General features: G+C 46.3%; 1 protein-coding gene across 11 annotated transcripts in view; it reads left to right on the top strand.

The window, feature by feature from the left end:
- The window catches only part of LOC117659875 (major histocompatibility complex class I-related protein 1-like), a 48883-nt gene extending 33900 nt beyond the window's left edge, over window positions 1-14983 (top strand). For 6 of the 11 annotated variants that reach the window (XM_087884576.1, XM_087884574.1, XM_087884573.1 and 3 more), the window contains 3 exons: window positions 2807-2842; window positions 4956-4991; window positions 6773-7086. In XM_087884576.1, coding sequence (XP_087740702.1) covers window positions 2807-2842; window positions 4956-4991; window positions 6773-6954 — 254 coding nt within the window. In that variant the 3' untranslated portion in view covers window positions 6955-7086. Of the gene's footprint in view, window positions 1-2806; window positions 2843-4955; window positions 4992-6772; window positions 7087-11029 lie in introns of those variants that run through there. The other 5 variants (XM_087884580.1, XM_087884578.1, XM_087884577.1 and 2 more) reach the window with 1 other exon arrangement.
- Window positions 14984-23815: the final 8832 nt, after the last annotated feature.

Raw genomic sequence — 23815 nt, 5'->3', positions numbered from 1 at the left:
AGTTTTGCCCCATTGCACCCTCTTTCTTGCCACAGCTGTGAAGTGAATTATGGCCGTTGACAAGTTAGTAACCTGGTTGTTCAGGGAATCCTGCTTCCCCACTGACTTTGCGTGTCAGAAAGTCACAAAAGGTGATCACGTGACCCTGGGAACACAGACACGGTCATAAACATGAACCAGTTGTCGGGCATCCGGATGTAAATCACGTGACCATGGGGAGGCTTCAAAGGTTGTAACGGTGGAAAAACGGTCACAAGTTCCTTTTTTCAGTACTGTCGTAACTTTGAATGGTCACTAAACAAATTGTTGTAAATCGAGGACTACCTGTATTTCCTACAAGCTCCCTGAACCCACCCTCCGGATCTCCTGAAGGTCCCGGAGAGCTGCTCCACGTCGTACCTTAAATCAGTGTCCCAAAGGTGCTTTTTTCAGGAGGCCACTGGACTTCCCTGTTTTTTCTTTTGAAGACGTTTCGCTTCTCCTCCAAGAAGCTTCTTCAACTCCAACTGGATGATGGGACAGCAGGCAGCTGGTCATTTGCATTCTTCTAGAGAGTTGTTAAGGCCACTTGGAGTTTTATCTGTGTCCTCAGGGTCACCTGAGTTCCTGTAGTCTGCATTTTTCCCCCTCTGAAAATCCATTCCTACTCCCACACCATTCCAAGGGTCTTCATCAGGGGTGGGTTCTAAATTTTTTTAACTGGCAGTTCTGTGGGCGTGGCTTGATGGTCATGTGACAATTCTTTAGGATTTAGCAGAGGTACTGGTATACCAGGCTTTTAACTGCTTGCAGAGCTGTACCGGTCTACCAATTTGTTTTTGGAGGCATCGGTCTACTCATTTGTTTTTGGAGGCACCGGTCTACCCATTTGTTTTTGGAGGCACCGGTCTACTCATTTGTTTTTGGAGGCACCGGTCTACCCATTTGTTTTTGGAGGGACTGGTCTACCCATTTGTTTTTGGAGGGACTGGTCTACTCATTTGTTTTTGGAGGCACCGGTCTACTCATTTGTTTTTGGAGGCACCGGTCTACCCATTTGTTTTTGGAGGGACTGGTCTACCCATTTGTTTTTGGAGGCACCGGTCTACTCATTTGTTTTTGGAGGCACCGGTCTACCCATTTGTTTTTGGAGGCACCGGTCTACTCATTTGTTTTTGGAGGCATCGGTCTACCCATTTGTTTTTGGAGGGACTGGTCTACTCATTTGTTTTTGGAGGCACCGGTCTACCCATTTGTTTTTGGAGGGACTGGTCTACCCATTTGTTTTTGGAGGCACCGGTCTACCCATTTGTTTTTGGAGGGACTGGTCTACCCATTTGTTTTTGGAGGCACCGGTCTACTCATTTGTTTTTGGAGGGACTGGTCTACCCATTTGTTTTTGGAGGCACCGGTCTACTCATTTGTTTTTGGAGGCACCGGTCTACTCATTTGTTTTTGGAGGGACTGGTCTATCCATTTGTTTTTGGAGGGACTGGTCTACCCATTTGTTTTTGGAGGGACTGGTCTACCCATTTGTTTTTGGAGGCACCGGTCTACCCATTTGTTTTTGGAGGCACCGGTCTACCCATTTGTTTTTGGAGGGACTGGTCTACCCATTTGTTTTTGGAGGGACTGGTCTACCCATTTGTTTTTGGAGGGACTGGTCTACTCATTTGTTTTTGGAGGCACCGGTCTACTCATTTGTTTTTGGAGGGACTGGTCTACCCATTTGTTTTTGGAGGCACCGGTCTACTCATTTGTTTTTGGAGGCACCGGTCTACTCATTTGTTTTTGGAGGCACCGGTCTACCCATTTGTTTTTGGAGGCACCGGTCTACCCATTTGTTTTTGGAGGCACCGGTCTACCCATTTGTTTTTGGAGGCACTGGTCTACCCATTTGTTTTTGGAGGCACCGGTCTACCACCAAACCGACTTTTACCACTGATCAGCTGTAGGGCGGCCCTTTGAAGCCCAGCGGCAAGAATTTAAACAGTTTTTTTCCTTCTAGATGATCAGCTGGGACTCAGGAGGCAGCAATAGATTGGGGGTGGGACCAAATAAAAGGTAAAAATAACGTGGGGGGCAGGGGGCATAACTGGTTCGGTGACATCATATCATCACTGCTACCGGCTCGGCGGAACCGGGCGGAACCAGGAGGAACCCACCACTGGTCTTCATCACAAATTGTATAGCTAAAAGTCTATAGAAATTCTCAGTCATCCAGGTCATGGTTGTCCCAAAGCTGCTTTTTCAGGAGGCAACTGTACTTTCTGGGTTTTTTTTCTTTTGAAGACGTTTTGCTTCTCATCCAAAAAGCTTCTTCAGCTCTGACAGGTTAGTGGGGAATGGAAGGATTTATATTCCTTGCAGACAGCGAAACGTCTTCAAAATAAAAACAAGAAAGTATTTATTGGATGTTTTAGTTTGCCAGCTGGTAGCAATTCTGCCTAACTGGTAGCATCATTAAGCCAAACTTGGGAGGCTTTAAGAAACAAAGCAGAGCCGGGTTTGATTAGTGCTGGGATGGGAGACCACCAAGAAATCCAAGGCCTGCAGGCTGAAAGTGGTAAGCCCAAGCACTAACCTGCATTGATCCTGCTTAGCTTCTTTAAAGCCATCAAGGTCAGCCAATGATACGTTCGCACCCATGGATTTAGGGGCCATTCCCTTCTCCGGACATGGTTTTCCGACTTCCCAGTCTGTCCGACGGCTTTTTGATGCTGCTTGAGGAAGCGCCGAGGCGCTGAACTTCCCATCTACCAAAGGCCGAGGGGGAAATAAGGGTCTCTAAAGTGGGAACCTCTAATTTCTGGATTTTGTCTTGCAGCCAAACGTTTTGGAGTCCCGTGGAGAGAAACCTTGGGTGAGTGACCACGAAATGTAATTTTTATACAATTTGTCACCTGTGGGGTGGAAAGGGGAACAATCCAGATCAGCCCAAATGAAGTTGCGGCAGTTTATGGCTTCCTTTGCAATGGGAAATATCTGATCGTGTTACATAGAAGAAAGTTTTTTTATAGACCAGTGTAGCCAAATAAAAGGTAAAAATAACGCAGGGGTGGGGCAGGGGGCAGAACCAGTTCGGTGATGTTATATCGTCATTGCTACCGGCTCGGCGGAACCGGGCAGAACCGGGAGGAGCCCACCACTGGTTTTCATCCCAAATTATATAGCTAAAAGTCTATAGAAATTCTCAGTCATCCAGGTCATGGTTGCTTTTTCAGGAGGCAACTATACTTTCTGGTTTTTTTCCTTTTGAAGACGTTTTGCTTCTCATCCAAGAAGCTTCTTCAGCTCTGACAGGTTAGTGGGGAATGGAAGGATTTATATTCCTTGCAGACAGCGAAACGTCTTCAAAATAAAAACAAGGAAGTCCAGTTGCCTCCTGAAAAACGCACCTTTGGGACAACTGTGATCTGGATGACTGAGAATCTCTACAGACCCTAAGCCAGTGATGGCTAACCTTTTTGCCATTGCGTGCCAGAAAAGGGGTGGGGGGTTTCACACGTGCGTGTGCCCACACCCATAATTCTATATGCCCCGCCCTGCGCATGTGTGCGCAACCCCCCTCTCCCTCCTGGCACGTGATGGCCCGGTAGGCCCATTTTTCTTTCTCACCTGGCTCCAGATCCTCTCTATGCATCTGGGGAGGGTGAAAACAGCCTTCCCCATCCCCTTGGAGGCCCTCCAGAGGCAGGAAACAGCCTGTTTCCCTACTTCTGGTGGGCCCAGAAGGCCCGAAAATCAGCTGGCCGGAGCTGGCTGGCGTGCCAGGTGACATGGCTCCGTGTGCCACCTGTGGCACGTGTGCATAGGTTCACCATCGCAGTCCTAAGCCATTGTTTCTCAACCTGGACATTTGAAGACACGTGGACTTCTAGCTGGGGAATTCTGGAAATTGAAGTCCATGTAAGCTGCCAGAGTTGAGAAACATTGCCATAATAGCAATAGCACTTTGATTTATATACCACTTGCTTTTAGCTTGGATGTTTTAGTTTGCCAGCTGGTAGCAATTCTGCCTAACTGGTAGCATCATTAAGCCAAACTTGGGAGGCTTTAAGAAACAAAGCAGAGCTGGGTTTGATTAGTGCTGGGATGGGAGACCACCAAGAAATCCAAGGCCTGCAGGCTGAAAGTGGTAAACCCAAGCACTAACCTGCATTGATCCTACTTAGCTTCTTTAAAGCCATCAAGGTCAGCCAATGATATGTTTGCACCAGTGGTGAAATCTAAAATTTGTTACTACCGGTTCTGTGGGCGTGGCTTGGTGGGAGGGTAATGTGACTGGGTGGGCGTGGCCAATTTTTTTTTAACTTTTAAAACCATTTTTTCTACAACCTCTTCGGCGAAGAGGTTGTAAAAAAATGCTTTCAAAAGGCTCTGACGATCCCAGCTGAGTTGCCTGATCATCAGAGTCTTTTTTTCTTTTAAATGCCTCTGCCGATCAGGCAACTCAGCTTGGATCGCCAGAGGCATTTAAAAGAAAAAAAGCCTCTGATGATCAGGCAACTCAGCTTGGATCGTCAGAGGCATTAATTTAAAAGAAAAAAAGAGGCTTTTTTTCTTTTAAATGCCTCTGGCGATCCAAGCTAAGTTGCCTGATTGGCAGACACTTTTTTAAAAAGCCTCTTCTGATCGGGCAACTCAGCTTGGATCGTCAGAGGCATTTAAAAGGAAAAAAGCCTCTGATGATTGCGCAGCTGGGCATGGGGGGTGGATTTTTGCTACCGGTTCTTCGAACCACCCACCTCCATCACTACCGGATCGGGTGATCCGGTCCGAACCGGGAGCATTTCACCCCTGGTTCGCACCCATGGATTTAGGAGCATGGTTTTCTGACTTCCCAGTCTGTCCGACGGCTTTTTGATGCTGCTTGAGGAAGCGCCGAGGCTCTGAACTTCCCATCTAACAAAGGCCGAGGGGGAAATAAGGGTCTCTAAAGTGGGAACCTCTAATTTCTGGATTTTGTCTTGCAGCCAAATGTTTTGGAGCCAAGGGCAGAGAAATCTTGGGTGAGTGACCACGAAATGTAATTTTTTTACAGTTTGTCACCTTTGGGGTGGAAAGGGGAACAATCCAGATCAGCCCAAATGAAGTTGTGGCAATTTATGGCTTCCTTTGCAATGGGAAATATCTGATCGTGTTACATAGAAGAAAGTTTTTTATAGACCAGTGTATTTATTGATTTATAAATTACAATTTGTTATCTGCCCAGTAGCCAAATCTCCCTGGGCAGTTTACAATAACACAGACACAGAGAGAGAGAGAGAAAGGGGGGGGGGAGAGAGAGAGAAACGGAGAGAGAGAAAAATGGAGAGAGAAAGAAACAGAAACGAAGAGAGGGATAAGAAATGGAGAGAGAGAGAAACGAGAGAGAATAGAGAGAGAGAAAGAAACAGGGAGAGAAAAAGAGAAACAGAGAGAAAAACACAGAGAAACAGGGAAAGGGGGAGAGAAAAACACAGAGAGAAACAGGAAGACAGAGAGAAAGAAATCGGGGAGAGAGAAAAACAGTGTGAGAGAGAAACGGGGAGAAAGGGAGAGAAATGGAGAGAGGGAGAGAAAAACAGAAAAAGAGAAACAGACAGAGAGAAAAGAGAAATAGAGAAAAACAGGAGAGAAACAGGTAAAGAGAAATGAAGAAAGAGAGAAACACACACAGAGAGAGAAACAGGAAGAGAAAGAAAAAAACAGAGAAAGAGAAACAAAGAAAGAAAGAAAGAGGAAGAGAGAAACAGGGAAAGACACACAGAGAAAGAGAGAGACACGCACACACAGAGAATTTGAGCTGAAACATACATGTTGTAGTAAAAGTCAGACTCCATTGATCAACCACAATATGTTTTATTCATTTATCTTTCAACCCTGATCAAGAGGCAAAGCTCTAGCAAAAGTGACAATAAATGAAACAAATTGTCGGCTGTGCCTAACAATCCCCCTGAAACCTTCCATTAGACCTCATTTGGGGAAAGGGGAGGGAAGTAGCACTGGGGCAGGCTGAGTTGGTGGGAGACGGGGTCAAGACGAGCAAAAGGGCAATGGATGGATGGATGGATGGATGGATGGATTGATTGATTGATTGATTGATTGATTGATGCTGGAGATCACCCTTGTCTGAGGCATTTTCATGAGCAATGATAGGGGCCACCAGTTTTGCTTTCCTGCTTTATCGTAGAAAAACTACTAAGGATTTGAGTGCATATTTTTTAAAAAAATGTCCATCAAGTTCTCGCAGAACACATTTTGAAAAACCCTGTTCTAGATCACTTGTTCTCAACCTGTGGTCCTCAGACCCCTGGGCGGGGGGACATGATATCATCACAGGAGGCCTGCGAAGGTTTGAAGAAATGTTATGATTTGAATCTTGAGTTAAGTCTTGGGGGGGGGGTTTCCTGTGGGCACAAAAGGTATTTAAAAGGGGTCCGTGATGAAGAAAAGGTTGAGAACCAGTGGTGGGATTCAGCCAGTTCGCACCACTTCGGGAGAACCGGTTGTTAACTTTCTGAGCAGTTTGGCACACTGGTTGTTGGAAGAAATCATTAGGGCGGAGAACCGGTTGTTAAATTACTTGAATCCCTCCACTGTTGAGAACCCTTGTTCTAGATGTTGTGAGGTGACGGATGGCAAAAGGAAACTCTCTTGATGTTTTTTTTTTTTAAAAAAGGAGGAATACATGAGGGAGAGGCCCAGGACTTTGTGGTTGCTTGTGTGTGAACCCGTCGATATATTATCTGACTAAAGGAGACATCTCACTTTGTCTTGGATCTTGATTTTTCTCATCTCTCTGTTACAGCCACCAGCCGGTGTTTTGAACTGCGTCCAGTGGTAAGTAGGGGGTGCGAGGCTGTAGGATCGTATCTCTTTCATCAGAGGGAAAAAAAAATAAAATCTCTAGTACTGAAACAAAATATATCAGAATTTCTTGTACAATTAAATCCAGAAAAAACAGATAACCGATTCAACAGGATTCGTTAACTTCTTTATATTCATAATAACACATAAAGAAAATTTACAATACCAACAGTTGTTCTTTCAGGAGAGATCAGTTTCATTTCAGTTCAGATCAGCAGACAAGTTCACACGCAGAGAACAGTAGAGAGACTAGTTTGGTCTCCAGACTGGCTCCAGTCTGTCTCAGCTCCTAATTGGCTGATTTAGTTGCTATGCCTATTCATTGGCTGACCTTGTTACCATGGCCTATTCCAGTTGATGAATATACTCTGACAAAATATTGTATGTATGTATGTATGTATGTATGTATGTATGTATGTATGTATGAAAGAAAGAAAGAAAGAGAAAGAAAGAGAAAGAAAGAAAGGAAAGAAAGAAAGAAAGAAAGAAAGAAAGAAAGAAAGAAAGAAAGAAAGAAAGAAAGAAAGAAAGAAAGAGGAGGGGTGGAAGGGAAGAGCAGGGGTGGGGGTGCAGATAGTAAGCCGGCTTCACCCAAAGGAGTTTTTGTTTCAGGTGTGTATCCGAGCCTTAGCAAGAGAGAGGGAAGGGGGAAGGGAGAGAGAGAGAGAGAGAGAGAGAAGAAAGAAAGAGAAAGGAAGGAAGGAAGGAAGGAAGGAAGGAAGGAAGAAAGAAAGAAAGAAAGAAAGAAAGAAAGAAAGAAAGAAAGAAAGAAAGAAAAGAAAGAAAGAGGAGGGGTGGAAGGGAAGAGCAGGGGTGGGGGTGCAGATAGTAAGCCAGCTTCATCCAAAGGAGTTTTTGTTTCAGGTGTGTATCCTAGCCTTAGAAAGAGAGAGAATGAGAGAGAGAGAGAGGAGACAAGAAAGAAAGAAAGAAAGAAAGAGAAAGAAAGAAAGAAAGAAAGAAAGAAAGAAAGAAAGAAAGAAAGAAAAAGAAATTTAGCCGCTCACCTTATTGAAAGTGATTCCAGGCAGTGCGCAACAATCATGTTTTAGTATTCTACTTGTGTTGGAATGTAGTCGGGATTACCAGGAGGGAGGGGCTGCGATCCACCAGATCACCCCACCCACAGCAAGATTGCCTTAAGGGGACCCCTTGTCAGCCTGAATACAGCGTGTTGCTCTGCTCTTCAGAACTTGCACTGGGAAAAACAAGGAAGTGGGCTCCATGGCTGAAGCAAGATCAGAATCCAGGTCTTCTCTCTGCTAATGCAATACCTTTAGCATTACCTGCAATAGTGCCTGTGAAAGACCTTGAGTGAAGGGGAGAAAAAATGCTGCCTAGGGAAGGGTCAGATAAGAGAACCTGTAGCCCAGAGTTGCATAATAGACAGGGTGAGAAACTTGGAAGGGATGTAGCTTCTTAGGCTGTGAAGGGGACTGTAGGAGAATTGTACTTTCAGACTTGCAAAGTTCTGTTAATGTAGCCTTACAATAATGTGGACTTAGCTTATCTGGTCATGCTTCCTGTCTAGTACACCTAGGAAATCTGACTCTATGTGACGATGCCTGAAGAAGCTCTTGGTTCACTCTCGTTCCATTGTTAGGATAATTTTTATGATATAGTACTAGAATACCTTATTTGAGCATTTATACTTTTATGAAGGCTCACAAACCACGTTTCCTGGTTTACTTTCAGATTTGTAAACTTTTTCACACTTCCGTGTCCATAAATCTTCAAAAGTAGTTTAGCCAGGAAAGTGAGTTAAAGTATATCTTCTAAGGCTACTGTAGATAAGGTATAATTCCAAGGATTCTTCTCAGATAATTATTCTCAGAAAAACCTAAAGGCCCTGGCAAGGAAGGAAGTTCCTTACATCAGGTGTCTCCAATTTTAAGATTTGTGAACTTCAACTCCCAGAATTCCTCTGCCAGAATTCTGGGAGTTGAAGTCCACAAGTCGTAAAAGACCCCTGGACCTTAACTGGAATGACGTGAGGAGGGAAATGAGTGACTGTATAAGGGGTTGGTTCTTCTATAGGAGGGGCGCATTGTAGTGTAGGTAACCTGGATGGAAGGACCTTGGTTGCCCTCCCACCCAACAGCTTCCTGCGTCATTCTTGTGTGAGGAATAAAGAACTCAATTTCATGCGGCGGCCTGGTGTTTTTTATCAACCCGGCTGAGGGCGAACTGGGTAAGGTACCAAATTCTCCCACAATTTTGGTGAGGCAGCCAGGAGTCATGAGAGCTCCCCTGGAGGGCTGAGTCCCCAAACAGCCGCGCATGGAGCCATTTGCCCAAAGGGTGATGTCTTGCTGGTGGCTTGGCCTGGAACGTAGAAAAGGGAATTTGGGTCTTGGGCCAAACAGTTGCATGAATTAAGTCATTTCATGGTTGGTGAAAACCTGTGAAATTCTATTGTGTGAGTGATACCTCTTTGTCGTAAAATTTTCCTATTGTTCAAAACTGCGTGTCGAACTGGATTCCAGACGCCCCCAGATCTCTACTAGCTCTGGTGGGTGACGACCAGAGAACCCTGAATTGCAAGGGGGACCAGTAAGATCCGCATGCTTCAATAGGGCTGTGAAAGATTGTATGACTGAGAAGAAGAGAACGTGGGAGAGAAGGAGTGTATTTTCTCCTGACCCGAGATTCTTTTTTCCCCCTTGTTTTGATAATTGAAATATGTAGGAAAGCTATGGGTAATTCATGTTGTTGCTTTTGAACTGAATGAAAGTAATGTTTGGTATTGGAAAGGCTTGTGGGTATGTTTTTGTTCTGACGCAGCTCCCCAAACACGACAAACCATCTGTAGTTGAAGCAATGATTCCTTTATTAGAAGCATAGCAGCTCCGGCAAAATGTTTCTCTTTTACCTCAGGCTAACAAGACCATCCAGCAGGGAGATAATAGTTGTCTGCCACATCTATTCATCTCCGCCCCCTGCCTTTTATCCCCAGAGCTAGGGTGGGGCTTTGCTAGCAGCAGTGGCTCTTCCTTCCCAAGGATTGGCCCATGGATTTCCACTGCTCTCCTCTCCTCTGCCTTCTGCTCATCCGTGCATCAGGCACTGGACCCAGCTGTTCCTCCTCTTCCTCATCAGCCACCTCCAGACCTGGGGGCTGTTGACTCTCCATCTGAGGGCTGACAGACGGCCCAGGCTTTGCCTCTGTCTCTCTGTCTCTGTCTCTCTCTCTGCCAGCTGTTGTGGTTCGCCAGCAGCCTGTGGAGCTGGCAGCGGAGTCGGACAGTGAGGAGGCTGAGGAGGAACATGGGCCAGTTCTGGAGTCTGGGGAAGGCTTGGATGAGGGCTCTGCGTCGGAGGCAGAGATGGAGCCAGGGCCATCTGGGAGTTATGCACGGACTCCAGAGCCTCCAGAGTCAGACATCAGAGAAGCAAAGGAACAGGAGGAGCCCATGTGCAGAGCTGCCAGAAGGCAAGAACAGTTAAAACAAAAGGGACGACTTGAGAGCAAGGCCTGGAGATGATTGGCCCCTCCCATAAGGCTTAAAAGAGCAGCAAAGGCACATGGGCCCTTTGCAGGAAAGCAGCGTTGTTAATTCTGTTCCCAGTCGGCATCTCTGTTTGATTCTGGACTCCGTGTGGCCTTGCCAAGTAGGTCTTTGGCAGCGTGTCAAGGGAGATAAAGGTTGGTGATTATCCTGAAGGACTCAGCTGTGAATGAAAGTAATTCACAGCTGTTGCAATAAAAGCGGTTTTTGGGACTACTCGGGTGTTTTAATGACTCAGGAAGCTTAGGTCACAACACCAGCTCCATTCCCTCTTCTCCCTCGGAGCTCTCAGGTTCCCTTGATGCTGACCCTGACTCCCACGCCTTCTCCTCCTCATCTGATTCAGCTGTTCGAGGGGCTGGCGGCCAATAGGCCGCAACAGTTTTGTTTGTGTGGTGTGGTGTGTTTAGTGTTGGGGAACATATGTAAATTAACCTGTTGCAAGGTTTTTCTTTTCACTTATTTTGGAATCTACTTTGCTAACTCAGATATTTGGCGAAAAGGGGAGGGAAATGTGTCCCATGAGGAACAAGTGGTTAGTTGACTGCTATCTCGCTGATAAAAACAGCCCTCAGTTCCAGGTGGTTGGCTCAGTTGTTCTCCTGTTGTCTTCTCCTGTTTGTCTACCTTCCTCCTGAGCTCAAGACTCCTGTGGAGTCTGCAAAGTTTTCTTGTCTTTTGCCTACTAGTTGCGAGACCAGGACCAGAGGCAGCAGAGGACGATGATGGAGGACTTTGAAAGAACACAAACGAAGGCTCGGACACTACGACCTTTGTGGAATTTGTACTGACTCTATCTTAAACTTTACTAAGCCCTGTGGCTTGTTTGCAAGCCGAGATTTCACTGAGTTTCTATTTTTACACCTGCAGAGTGAAATTAAGACTTACAGTGGTACCTTGGTACTCATCGTAAATTGGTTCCAGGAGATGGGATGAGTACCAAAAATGATGAGTACTAAATCATTTTTCCGATAAGGAATAATGTAGTGAGTCACAAGGCAGCCGACACTGACAAATTCTAGCTTGTGTGTTGAGTACCAAACAAACGATGAGTACTGAGACAACATTTCCACGTCAAAATGCGTTAAGTACCAAATTCGATGAGTTTCAAAGCAGTTGAGTACCAAAGTACCACTGTACCTGTAAGAGTTTTATGACTGTTTATAAATTGGTTCTGGAGTGCATAACACTAGGCATGTCACCGGACGGTAAAATCACAAAACACGGGAGTGGGATTCAGCCGGTTCGGACCGGTTCATGCAAAGGGCCTGGTGGCCATATCTGTGGGCACACGAACGTTGCCCTAGCTCAGCTCCAGTGTGTATATGCGTGCCAGCCAGCTGATTTTCAGGCCTTCCGGGCCCAGTGGAAGTCAGGAAATGGGCCATTTCTGGCCTCCAGAGGGCCTCCGGGGATGTGGGGAAGGTTGTTTTGCACTCTCCAGGCTCCAAGAAAGCCTCTGGAGCTTGGGGAGGGCAAAAAACAGGCCTTCTGGGCCCACCAATAACCTTTTTGCCGTTGCATGCCAAAAGCGGGGGGAGTAGAGCACAGGGGGCATTGCATTATGGGTGTGGGCACACAGGCGTGCAACCTCCCCACACTCCCCCCATCACTGGCCTGTACCATTTCAGACGAATGATTGTCCAGTCTCTCTTTAAAGGCACACACAATTTTACACAATAATGCATTTCTAATACAATGGCTTTGGAAATAACCATGTATTTTGTTTTTCTCATGCCATAAAGAAGCATGCCAACTCAGTTGAAGATCATGTCCCTCCAAAGTCAGCAGTCTTTTGTGCCACAAACCAATTAATTCTTTCACCCAAGTAACTACCGACGCCTGATAATTCCACTCCCAATCTGGCAACCCAAAACCACCTCTATTTTTCAAGCCTTGCAACATTTTCAAGCTTATTCTTGCTTTTATTTCCCTTGCCAAATATATCTTAATATTATTTTATTTAGTTCTTCCAAAAAATTTTTTTCCAGCTTTATCGGAATTGTTCGAAATAAATATAATAGACTCCGCAGGATATTCATTTTTATAGTAGCTATTTTTCCTGTCAGCGACAATTGCAGGTTTTTCCATTTCTTCAGGTCTGTTTTAATTCGTTGCATCAGTTTATAATAATTAACTTCTTTAATAGTTACACATCTTGCCATTAATTGAATTCCTAAATATTTTACTTTCTTAACTATCTGAATATCTATTCGCTTCATTAACTCTTTTTTTCTGTGTATCTGTAACGGGTGGGTTCTAAAGTTTTTTTACTACTGATTCTGTGGGCGTGGCTTATTTTGTGGGCGTGGCTTCATGGTCATGTGACAATTATTTAGGATTTAGCAGAGGTACTGGTCTATCAGGCTTTAACTGCTTGCAGAGCTGTACCAGTTTACTCATTTGTTTTTGGAGGCACTGGTCTACCCATTTATTTTTGCAGGCACCGGTCTACTCATTTGTTTTTGGAGGCACTGGTCTACCCATTTATTTTTGAGGGCACCGGTCTACTCATTTGTTTTTGGAGGCACTGGTCTACCCATTTATTTTTGCAGGCACCGGTCTACTCATTTGTTTTTGGAGGCACTGGTCTACTCATTTGTTTTTGGAGGCACTGGTCTACCCATTTATTTTTGCAGGCACTGGTCTACTCATTTGTTTTTGGAGGCACCGGTCTGCTCATTTGTTTTTGGAGGCACTGGTCTACCCATTTATTTTTGCAGGCACCGGTCTACTCATTTATTTTTGCAGGCACCGGTCTACTCATTTGTTTTTGGAGGCACTGGTCTACCCATTTATTTTTGCAGGCACCGGTCTACTCATTTGTTTTTGGAGGCACTGGTCTACCCATTTATTTTTGCAGGCACCGGTCTACTCATTTATTTTTGCAGGCACCGGTCTACTCATTTGTTTTTGGAGGCACTGGTCTACCCATTTATTTTTGCAGGCACCGGTCTACTCATTTGTTTTTGGAGGCACTGGTCTACCCATTTATTTTTGCAGGCACTGGTCTACTCATTTGTTTTTGGAGGCACCGGTCTACTCATTTGTTTTTGGAGGCACTGGTCTACCCATTTATTTTTGCAGGCACTGGTCTACTCATTTATTTTTGCAGGCACCAGTCTACTCATTTGTTTTTGGAGGCACTGGTCTACCCATTTATTTTTGCAGGCACTGGTCTGCTCATTTGTTTTTGGAGGCACTGGTCTACCCATTTATTTTTGCGGGCAGTGGTCTACTCATTTGTTTTTGGAGGCACTGGTCTACCCATTTATTTTTGCAGGCACCAGTCTAGTCATTTGTTTTCTTTTAACACTGATCAGCTGTAGGGCGGCCCTTTGAAGCCCTGCGGCAAGAGTTCTTTATTTATTATTTATTTGTTAGTCCAATTTATATGCCGCCCTTCTCCATAGACTCAGGGTGGCTTACAATGCATTATAGCAATAGCCTGCATACTTTTGTATATACCTGCTTATTAGGGTTTTTGGCCCCCCCTAAGCGGTGTTGTTCTATACAAAGCTGGCTTATTGCCCCCGCAATCTAGGTCCTCAATTTACCTACCTCGAAAGGATGGAAGGCTGAGTCAACCTTGAGCCTGGTGAGATTTGAACTCGCACTAATGTCAGGCAGCTGGCAGCTAAGTGCTAGCACTTAACAGCACTTAGTCTGCTGCACCACCGAGGCTCTTTATTATATTTTAGCCTCCAATCCAGGGATGGGTTCTACTTATCTTTACTATCAGTTCGCATTGGGGCCACGCGTAAGTGCATGCACTCTTCTGTGCATGCACAGAATCGTTTTTGTGACATCGGGGTCAGTGGGCGGAGCCTCCCGCCGGCTTTGCTACCGATTCTATAGAACCGGTGCGAACCGGGGGCAACCCACCACTGCTCCAGTGCCCTAATCATTTCTGTTGCTCTTCTCTGCATTCTTTCCAGAGTCTCAATATCTTTTTTATATTGTGGCAAGCAAAACTGGATGCAGTATTCCAAGTGTGGTCTTACCAAGGCATTATTAAGCAATCCTATCTCTCTGCAAATGCAGTCTAGGATTGTGTTGGCTTTTTTGATAGCTGCCGCACACTGCTCATATTTAAGTGATTGTCCACTAGGACTCCAAGATCCCTCTCACAGTTACTGCTACTGAGCCAAGTTTCCCCTGTTGTGGCCCCGCCCTCTGAGCCTATCTCATCGGAGGAAGAAGGTTCCGAACATGAGGGAGAGGAGTCAGCCAGGCCACCCTCTCCAGGCCCCTCCCCTCTGGCACTGCCTCAGGTGCCGGCCGAGGAAGGGGAGATTGGCCAGGAGCCAGGTGTCTCTGATGAGGGCAAGGAAGGAGAGCCGTCGTTCCTGGATGCACGCCAACAAAGGCGTGATAAACGGTTGCAGCAGTTAAGGAGGCGTGCTAGGGATTATAGCTGAGTCACTGGACCACACCCCAGAGACTATATAAGAGAGGATGGTGGCTGGTAAAAATCTGTGACGAACAAAAACTAACTCTGGCTAGTCACTTGAACAACGTCTGAAGCTGCCGAAGGGATATTGTTTTGCTGGACTATTTGCAATGCGTATGTAATTTTATGTTATCTGTTGCAGTAAAACTCTTGGCAGACGGTGCTTATATTGCTGCCAAGTTTGAGATAACGACCTGTGTGTGTGCCAAGTACTTTCTTAACCCTCGGCTGGCTGTGTTTGTGTGTGTGTGTAGACGGGGACAGATCATCCCCTAATCCAGGGGTGTCAAACTCGATTTAATTGAGGGCCAGATTAGGATTTTGTTTGACCTTGGGGTGGGGGGTTTGGGGTGGGCGTGGCCAGGGTGAACATGGCCAGCTCGACATCACTCGTGTTGGGGGCACCTATGGTGGCCCAAGCTCTCTGCCAGTGAAAACGGGCTCCCGGGATCCATTTTTGGCTGCGATGGCCTCCTGCAACCTACTCTCAGCAAAAACAGAGTTTGGGAAGGCCACCTGTGGCCCTCCTGAGCTCTGGTTTCACTGGCAGAGGCACCGTGGGCCAGTCCTTCGCTGTTTCCAGGGCGGCCCCCCGGGCCAGATCTAAACACCCCATGGGCCTGATCCGGCTCTCGGGCCTTGAGTTTGACACTCCTGATCTAATCTGTACCTGTGCATTTGGTTTTCCTTGCCTAAGTGTAAAACTTTACTTTTTTTTTTTAAAAATTTGATTTATATGCCGCCCTTCTCCGGAGACTCAGGGCGGCTTACAATGCGTTAAGCCTTACAATAGCCTTCATCCTTTTGTATATTTATACAAAGTCAGCTTATTGCCCCCACAACTGGGTCCTCAATTTACCTACCTTAGAAAGGATGGAAGGCTGAGTCAACCTTGAGCCTTGGTGAGATTCGAACCTGCAGTAATTGCAGGCAGCTGGTCTTAATAACCAGCTTAATAACAGGGTGCCTTAGACCACTGTACTACCAAGGCTCTTTACACTGTACACTGTATTTCATTTTCTTAGATAGGGCCCAATATTCAAGTCTGTCCCGGCCATCTGAATCCTGAGCCTATCTTCTGGCGTGTTGGGTATTCTTGCCAGTTTGGTATCATCTGCAAATTTGATTCCCTCATCCAGATTGTTTATGAAGGTATTTTACCACCTTCTTCAAAGGATCTCTGTCTCTTCCCCTCCCCAGCAATCCCTGTGCTTGGAAGTTGAAAGAGCCCCACAGAAATGGAAAGGCCCTGATGGCACGAACAATAAAATGTAGACAAATTCTTGGTGGATTTTTTTTTTTTTAGGATTGGGTGGAATGGGGGGCCATCTTGGTGTCCATTGCTTCATGCATTGTATGGGGCATCATATTTTTCTTCCCCTGATTTACACATCCGCACAATTTTGCACCTGCTGTTGCTGCACCAAACTCAGAGCCTGCGACCCCCAAGAGAAATACCCAAACCACACACACACAAAAGGGGGAGGGGCAACAGATGAAGAGACAGCAGAGATGTTCATCTGCAAAACTTGTGAGAACTGCGGCATTTACAACTTCCTGGAATTTGGAGAGTCGAGGCCCCAGAGTGCTCCCATAGCCATTATGCTAACGTTATGCTGGTGGGAAGCAAAGCCCAAAGAAGACAAACACTTCCTTCCCCCCCTCTCCCCATGAGACAAGGCAGCAATTTGCTTTCTCCAACCAATCTCTTCTTAAAAGCCTCCAGTGATGGAGCACCCACAATATCTCAAGGCAATCTGTTCCTCTGGTTGATTGTCCTCACTGTTAGGAAATTTCTCCTTAGTTCTAGATTGCTTCTCTCTCTCAACGGATTGAGAGTTCTAGATTGCTAGATAGTTCTAGATTGCTCCTCTCAACGGATGGATAAGTTTCCATCCGTTGTTTCTTGTCTTGCCTTCAGAAAATAAGTTGACCCCCTCCCTCTTCTTTGTGGCAGCCCCTCAAATATTGGAATACTGCTATCATGTCACCCCTGGTCCTTCTTTTCTCTAGACTAGCCAAACCCAAATCCTGCAACCGTTCTTCATATGTTTTAAGTCTCCAGTCCCCTAATCATCTTGGTTGCTCATCTCTGTACTTTTTCCAAAGTCTCAACATCCTTTTTGTAATGTGGTAACCAAAAACTGGACGCAGTATTCCGGCTGTGGTCTTACCAAGGTTTTATAAAGTTGTACTAATACTTCACGTGATTTTTATGCTATGCCCCCCGTTTCTACAACCAAGGATTTCTTAGCTTTTTTGGTGGCTGCTGTACACTGCGAACTCATGTTTAAGTGAGAGCGGAGGTGGTGCAGTGGTTAGAGTGAGCATGTGAGGGATCTCACGAAGAACGATGGTTCGTTGAGGGCGCTTCCAAGAAAATCTTCGTACTTTCCGTCGGGCACTTAAGACCTTCCTCTTTCACCAAGCCGGGCTGGCATAATTAATTTTTTTTTTCTTTCCTTTTCCTAATTGTGTAAATTTTATTCTGAAGATCCTAACTTAACTGATAAGCCAAATTGACTTAATTATTATCTATTGCTTCTATTCACATTTTATATATATGTTTATTTTGACTGTTCACCGCCCTGAGTCCTTCGGGAGAAGGACGGTATAAAAAGTAATTAATTAAATAAATAAATAAATAAATAAATAAGTAAATGGTCAGCACGCAGGGATGCAATCAAATTAAGTCTTTATTTAGAAGTAAAAGTAGAGTAAAATAAGTTCCCAGGCATAGAGGCATCCATGCCTGGATTAAGCCCATGGCTCAGTCCCATAGGAGAGTAGAACAAGAGCAGGGAAAAAGGAAAAAAGGAAAAAAGCAGAAGGCAGGGAGCAGGGGTTCTTATAGGAGCCCCTGGCCCCTCCCTTACCCATGTGTGTGAGCGGGCTGGAGGGCCATTAACTCTCCCCAATGGGGCTGCAGGGGCTGGAGCCCCTTGATCCACCAGTGGGATCAAAGGTGCCTCTTTGCCCCCATCTGGTGGCCTTTGAAGAGACTGCCATGGCTGGCACAAAACACCCAACAGAGCAGGTCAACAGTTCAAATCTCACCAGCTCAAGGTTGACTCAGCCTTCCATCCTTCCAGGGTGGGTAAAATGGGGACCTAGATCAGTGATGGCTAACCTTTTTGCCATCGCGTGCCAGGAGAGGGGGGGTGGCAGGGGAGGGTCACGCATGCACATGCACATGCGCACGCAACCCCACCCACCCCCGCTCCTGGTAAGCCCATTTTTCTTTCTTACCTGATTCCAAATCCTTTTTATGCATCCGGGAAGGTCGAAAACAGCCTTTCCCGCTCCCTTGGAGTCCCTACGGAGTCTGAAAGGGCCCATTTCCCAACTCTCGGTGGGACAGGAAGTGATGTTTTTTGCTGTCCCCAGCCTCCAGAACCTCTTTAGGAGTCTCTAGGAGCCTCTCTAGGAGTCTCTAGGAGCCTCTCTAGGAGTCTCTGGAGGCTGGGGACAGGAAAAAACGTCACTTCCTGTCCCACCGGGAGTCGGGAAATGGGCCCTTTCAGCCTCTGTAGGACCTCCGAGGGAGTGGGAAAGGCTTTTTTCGCCCTTCCCAGATCCATAGAAAGGATCTGAAGGCAGGTAAGAAAGAAAAACGGGCCTTCCCCACCCCCCACCAGACCCTCCAGAGGCAGGAAACAGCCTGTTTCCCTACTTCTGGTGAACCCAGAACGCCCGAAAATCAACTGTCCGGCACGCGCATGCGCCCCAGAGCTGAGCTAGCGTGCCCACTAAAATGGCTCCGCGTGCCACCTGTGGCACACGTGCCATAGGTTCGCCATCACGGACCTAGATTGTTGGAGGCAAGATGCTGACTCTGTAAACCACTTAGAGAGGGCTGTAAAAGCACTATGGAGCAGTATATAAGAGTCAGCCTGCAATGCTTCATTTTAACCCCGGCGCCACCAAGATGCTCTTTGAAGCACTATCCTGAGGCTTTGCCACATTCTTCCAAGTGTCTCTCTCTGCCCCTTTCCCAGCTATGTGCTTGGAGGTTTAGAGAGCACTAAGGAACCAAAAGCAGGAACAATAAAATCTAGAAATTCTTTCTTCGGTTGATTTATTTTCCCAAGAATGGGTTTGGAGGGAGCCCATCCTCATATCCTTTGCTTCTTGCACTGTCTGGTGTCACCGTACTTCTTTTCTGACTTACACATCAACACAATTCCCCATCTGTCGGTGCTGCACCAACTTCAGAGGTTGAAACCACCAAGAGAGGCTACTGAAGAATGAAGAAAGCACAACGGATGGAGAGACAGCACAGGTGTTCATCTCTAGAGCTTCTGAGAAGGGCTGCCTTTAACAACTTCATGGAAGTTGGCTGCAGTGGGAGGGGCGTCAAATTGAGCAGGTGGTTCTTCCAAGGGTTAGAAGCCCTTGAAGAGTCCATTGAGAGGACCATCTTGGCCAAGCTCTTTGTAGGAGATCAACAGGCTGAGCTGGAAGGCAGGTTAAACAAGTCACCAGTTTGTCCCAAAGGGGCTTTTCCACAAGGCAGCTGGACTTCATTTTTCTCCCCTTGAAAACATTTCACTTCTCGTCCAAGAAGCTTCTTCAGTTCTTGGCAAGAAGCAAAATATTCTCAAGGAAAAAAACAAGAAAGTCCAGCTGCCTTATGGAAAAGCCCCTTTGGGACAACCATGACTTGGATGATGGAGAATCTCCATAGACACGTGTCATCAGTTCAGAATCCAGCCACACATATCAAGTTAATTCAATTGATCCTTATCAAGCGTCAGTTTAGCTTCAACTGTTAGTAGACCAGATCCTGGTGTATGGGTAACATGTAATAAAATTTTATTACTTTGAACTCAACTCCAGTTCCTGGTTACTTGTGCCTGGCACTCCTCCATGGAAGAACTGTTTGTGTGGAGGGGAACCTCAAATCTTTCTCCTCTCTGGTTCATCATGCCTGTCTGGGATGTGACGGGGGAAAGACAGAGCCAAAGAAAGGGGAAAAGTCACACAAACTCGTGGGGCACAAGCCATCAAACGGCAGCATTGGCAATTCATTTAGGGAGAAGCAGCTAGAGATGAACCAGCCTGAACACACAGCCCTCCTTACGGGAAGATTTTGAGGGGCATTTGACCCAGGCAAGCCTCCCCCATCTCTAGATTGTGGTTTGGGGCAATAAAAGGAAAAGAGCAACTGAATTCAGAAGGGAGGCAGTAAAGGAAAAGACGAGGAAAAGGAAAGAACAGAGGATTCTAGAAGGGGTAGAGGAGAGAAGGGGAAAGGAGAAAGGAAAGGAAAGGAGAAAGAAAAAGAGAAAGAAAGAAAAAAGAAAGAAAGAAAGAAAGAGAAAGAAAAAGAAAGAAAGAAGGGAAGGGCAAGGGGATGGAAGGAAAGGAGAAAGGAGAAAAGAAGGAAGAAGGAGAAGGGAAGGAGAAAAAAAGAAAAAGACAGACAGACAGAAAGGAAGGAGGGAGGGAAAGGAAAGGAGAAGGAAAAAGAAAAAGAAAGAACGAAAGAAAAGGTAAGGGGACAGAAGGGAAGGAGAAAGGAAGGGAAGGAAGGAAGGAAGAAGGAGAAGGGAAGGAGAAAGACAGACAGACAGACAGAGGAAGGAGGAAGGGAGGGAAGGGGAAAGGAAAAGAAAGGAAGAAAGGAAGAAGGAGAAAGAAAGAAAAAGAAAGAAAGAAGGGAGGGAGGGAGGGAGGGAAGGGGAATGGAATGGAATGGAAAGGAAAGGAAAGGAAGAAGGTGAAGGGAAGGAGAAAGACAGAAAGAAGAAGGAGGAAGGGAGGGAAGGGGAAAGGAAAGGAAAGGAAAGGAAAGAGGAAGGAAGGAAAGGCTGTAGGAAGGAAGGAAGAAGGAGAAAGAAAGAAAAAGAAAGAAGGGAGGGAGGGAGGGAAGGGGAATGGGATGGAATGGAATGGAAAGGAAAGGAAGGAAGGAAGAAGGAGAAGGGAAGGAGAAAGACAGAAAGAAGAAGGAGGAAGGGAGGGAAGGGGAAAGGAAAGGAAAGGAAAGAGGAAGGAAGGAAAGGCTGTAGGAAGGAAGGAAGGAAGAAAAAGAAATAAAGAAAGAAAGAAAGAAAGAAAGAAGGGAGGGAAGGGGAATGGAATGGAAAGGAAAAGAAAGGAAAGGAAAGGAAGGAAGGAAGGAAGGAAGGAAGGAAGGAAGGAAGGAAGGAAGGAAGGAAGGAAGGAAGGAAGTTCTCCCCCCCCCCCAAGAACCAGGGAACCTCAGTCCTCAACCTCATAAGCCCCCCTTGAGGGTACCAGGGCTCTCTTCCTCTCTTCCTTGGCAGATCTGCCCGCCTTGGACGGGGGAGTCGAGGACTCCGCTTCACTCAGCCCCGGAGGCTCATCGCTGTGGGGAGCGAAGGGCAGGGCGGGCCTTTCCTTTGCCTGATCCGGTTGGGCTCTTGGGTGCAACCCGGTGTCTCGGGTGGAAAGGCGCCCGTGGCTTCCCAGAAGAAGCAAGCTTCTTAACAGAGGCACAGAGTTGGAAGGGAGCTTGGAGGTCATCTAGTCCGACCTCCCCGGCCAAGCAGGAGGCCCTACATCTGCCTCTACCTAGGATCGAACTCACGATCTCCTGACTGATTGGGAGGCAAGAGCTCCACCGTGGCTGGAGGGCGATGGCTCTGCATAGGGTGCCCCTCGTGCTCGTGGGAGCGGTGCTGGGGGCCTTCGTGCCCGGGAGCTGCTGCGGTGAGTTCCTGGAAGGACTTGCCACCTGGGGCTGCGGGGGAAGGGGGGAAGGGGGCAGAGGAAGGAGAAGAGGAGGGGGAGCCACGTCCTGGGCTGGGTCTCTCCCCCTCCAAGCTCATCGATAGCAGAATCACAGTCTCGGGAGATTCTCGGTCCTGGTTGCCCCAAAGGGGCTTTCTCAAGAGGCAACTGGACTTTCCGGTTTTTCCTTGAAGACGTTTCGCTTCTCATCCAAGGAGCTGCTTCAGCTCTCGCGCTTCTTGGATGAGTCTTCAAAGAAAACCCAGAAATGTCTTGGAAAAAGCCCCTTTGGGACAACCGAATGGCAGAGTTGGAAGGGACCTTGGAGGTCTTCTAGTCCAGCCCCCTCCTCAAGCAGGAGACCTGATACTATTCCAGATAAATGGGAGGGAAAGGAAGGGAACGGAGGGAGGGAGGGAAGGAACGAAGGAAAGGCTGTAGGAAGGAAGGAAGGAGGAGAAAGAAAGGAGAAAGAAAGAAAGAAAAAGAAAGAAAGAAAGAAAGAAAGAAAGAAAGAAAGAAAGAAAGAAAGAAAAGGGAAGGGAAGGGCAAGGGGATGGAAGGAAAGGAGAAAGGAGAAAAGAAGGAAGAAGGAGAAGGGAAGGGGAAAGAAAAAGACAGACAGACAGAAAGAGGAAGGAGGGAGGGAAAGGAAAGGAGAAGGAAAAAGAAAGAACAAAAGAACGAAAGAAAAGGTAAGGGGACGGAAGGAAAGGAGAAAGGAAGGAAAGGAAGGAAGGAAGAAGGAGAAGGGAAGGAGAAAGAAAGAAAAAGAAAGAAAGAAAGAAAAAGAAGGAAAGAAAGAAAGGGAGGGAGGGAAGGGGAATGGAATGGAATGGAAAGGAAGGAAGGAAGGAAGGAAGGAGAAGAAAGAAAGGAGAAAGAAAGAAAAAGAAAGAAAGAAAGAAAAAGAAGGAAAGAAAGAAAGAAAGGGAGGGAAGGGGAATGGAATGGAATGGAAGGAAGGAAGGAAGGAAGGAAGGAAGGAAGGAAGGAAGGGAAAGGAAAGGAAAGGAAAGGAAAGGAAAGGAAAGGAAAGGAAAGGAAAGGAAAGGAGGAAGGAAGGGAAGGAAGGAAGGAAAGGAAAGGAAAGGAAAGGAGGAAGGAAGGGAAGGAAGGAAGGGAAAGGAAAGGAGGAAGGAAGGGAAGGAAAGGAAAGAAAGAGAAGGAAAGGAAGGAAGGAAGGAAAGGAAGGAAAGGAAGGAAAGGGAAAGAAGGAAGGAAGGCAAGTAAGGGAGGAAGGAAGGGAGGGAGGGAAGGAAGGAAAGATTGATTTCCAAGACAGAAACATCTTCCTATTTATTTATTTATTTATTTATTTATTTATTTAGTAAGTATACCACCCTTCTCCTGGAAGGGACTCAGGGCGGTGAACAGCCAAAATTAAAATACATACAATACAAAAGTTAAGATAATTAAAAAAGATTAAATCAATCGGCCTCCCAATTTAAAACCCCAAGTCGATAGAATTAAAATCCCATTAAAAACCATTTAGGCTAGGCCGGCTTGCTGGAATAAATAAGTCTTCAGGGCCTTACGGAAGGTCCGGAGGTCCGGGATCAGTCGTATTCCAGGAGGTTCTTGATTTACCAACCCTTGTTTAAGAACATTTGGTGTTTCTTTGCCATCAATTCCATTGGTATTTCTGGGGAGCTGTCGAAATAGAGAGCAAAGGTCTATTTGGGCAGCGAAAACACAGCCAGGGTTGAGTTTATACATGATTCTGGAACTGGTCTAATTTACATATGTAAGTGGGGGGAGGAGGATAGGGACAACAGTCAGTAGGAAAAGAGGTTGCAGCAGGAGACATTGGGGGGGGGGTTGACAGGAGGGGCACAGAAAAAGCTGTTTGTAGAAGAGTTTGCAGCTTTATTTTATTCTTTCTTCAATTATTCCATCACAGAGGAACCTTCAGAACTCAATCCGTCTCTCTCCCATCTCTTTCCTCCCCTTACCTGCTATGGAGTCCACCTTATCAGAAAATAAGAGTCACCTGGGAAGGGCTGGAGGGCCAGGAAAGGGTTGGGTTGATTCTCTGGAGAGCAGCCAGGTCTCTAACAAGGAAGCTGTAGGTCAATCCAAGGGTTTGCCAGCTATAAACAGAATTCACATCTAACATGTTTCAGCAGTGGGTGAGAAAGAAAGAAAGAAAGGCATAACCCGTAGAAAAATGTACCCCCCCCCAAACTCTGGGAGAGAATGGAGTTGCTGAACACAGGAAGGGTGTGTTACAAATCATGAAAGAAAGGACAATCACTTAAATATTGATAAATAAAGAGCCTGGTGGTGCAGCAGACTAATAGCCTGTTATTAACATTCAGCT

This window comes from Pantherophis guttatus, chromosome 2 (genome assembly GCF_059756535.1).
Source record: "Pantherophis guttatus breed Tessera chromosome 2, ASM5975653v1, whole genome shotgun sequence".
Lineage (NCBI taxonomy): Eukaryota > Metazoa > Chordata > Lepidosauria > Squamata > Colubridae > Pantherophis > Pantherophis guttatus.
The sequence above is the reverse complement of the archived record's forward strand: the minus strand, read 5'-3'. Positions and strand labels throughout refer to the sequence as shown.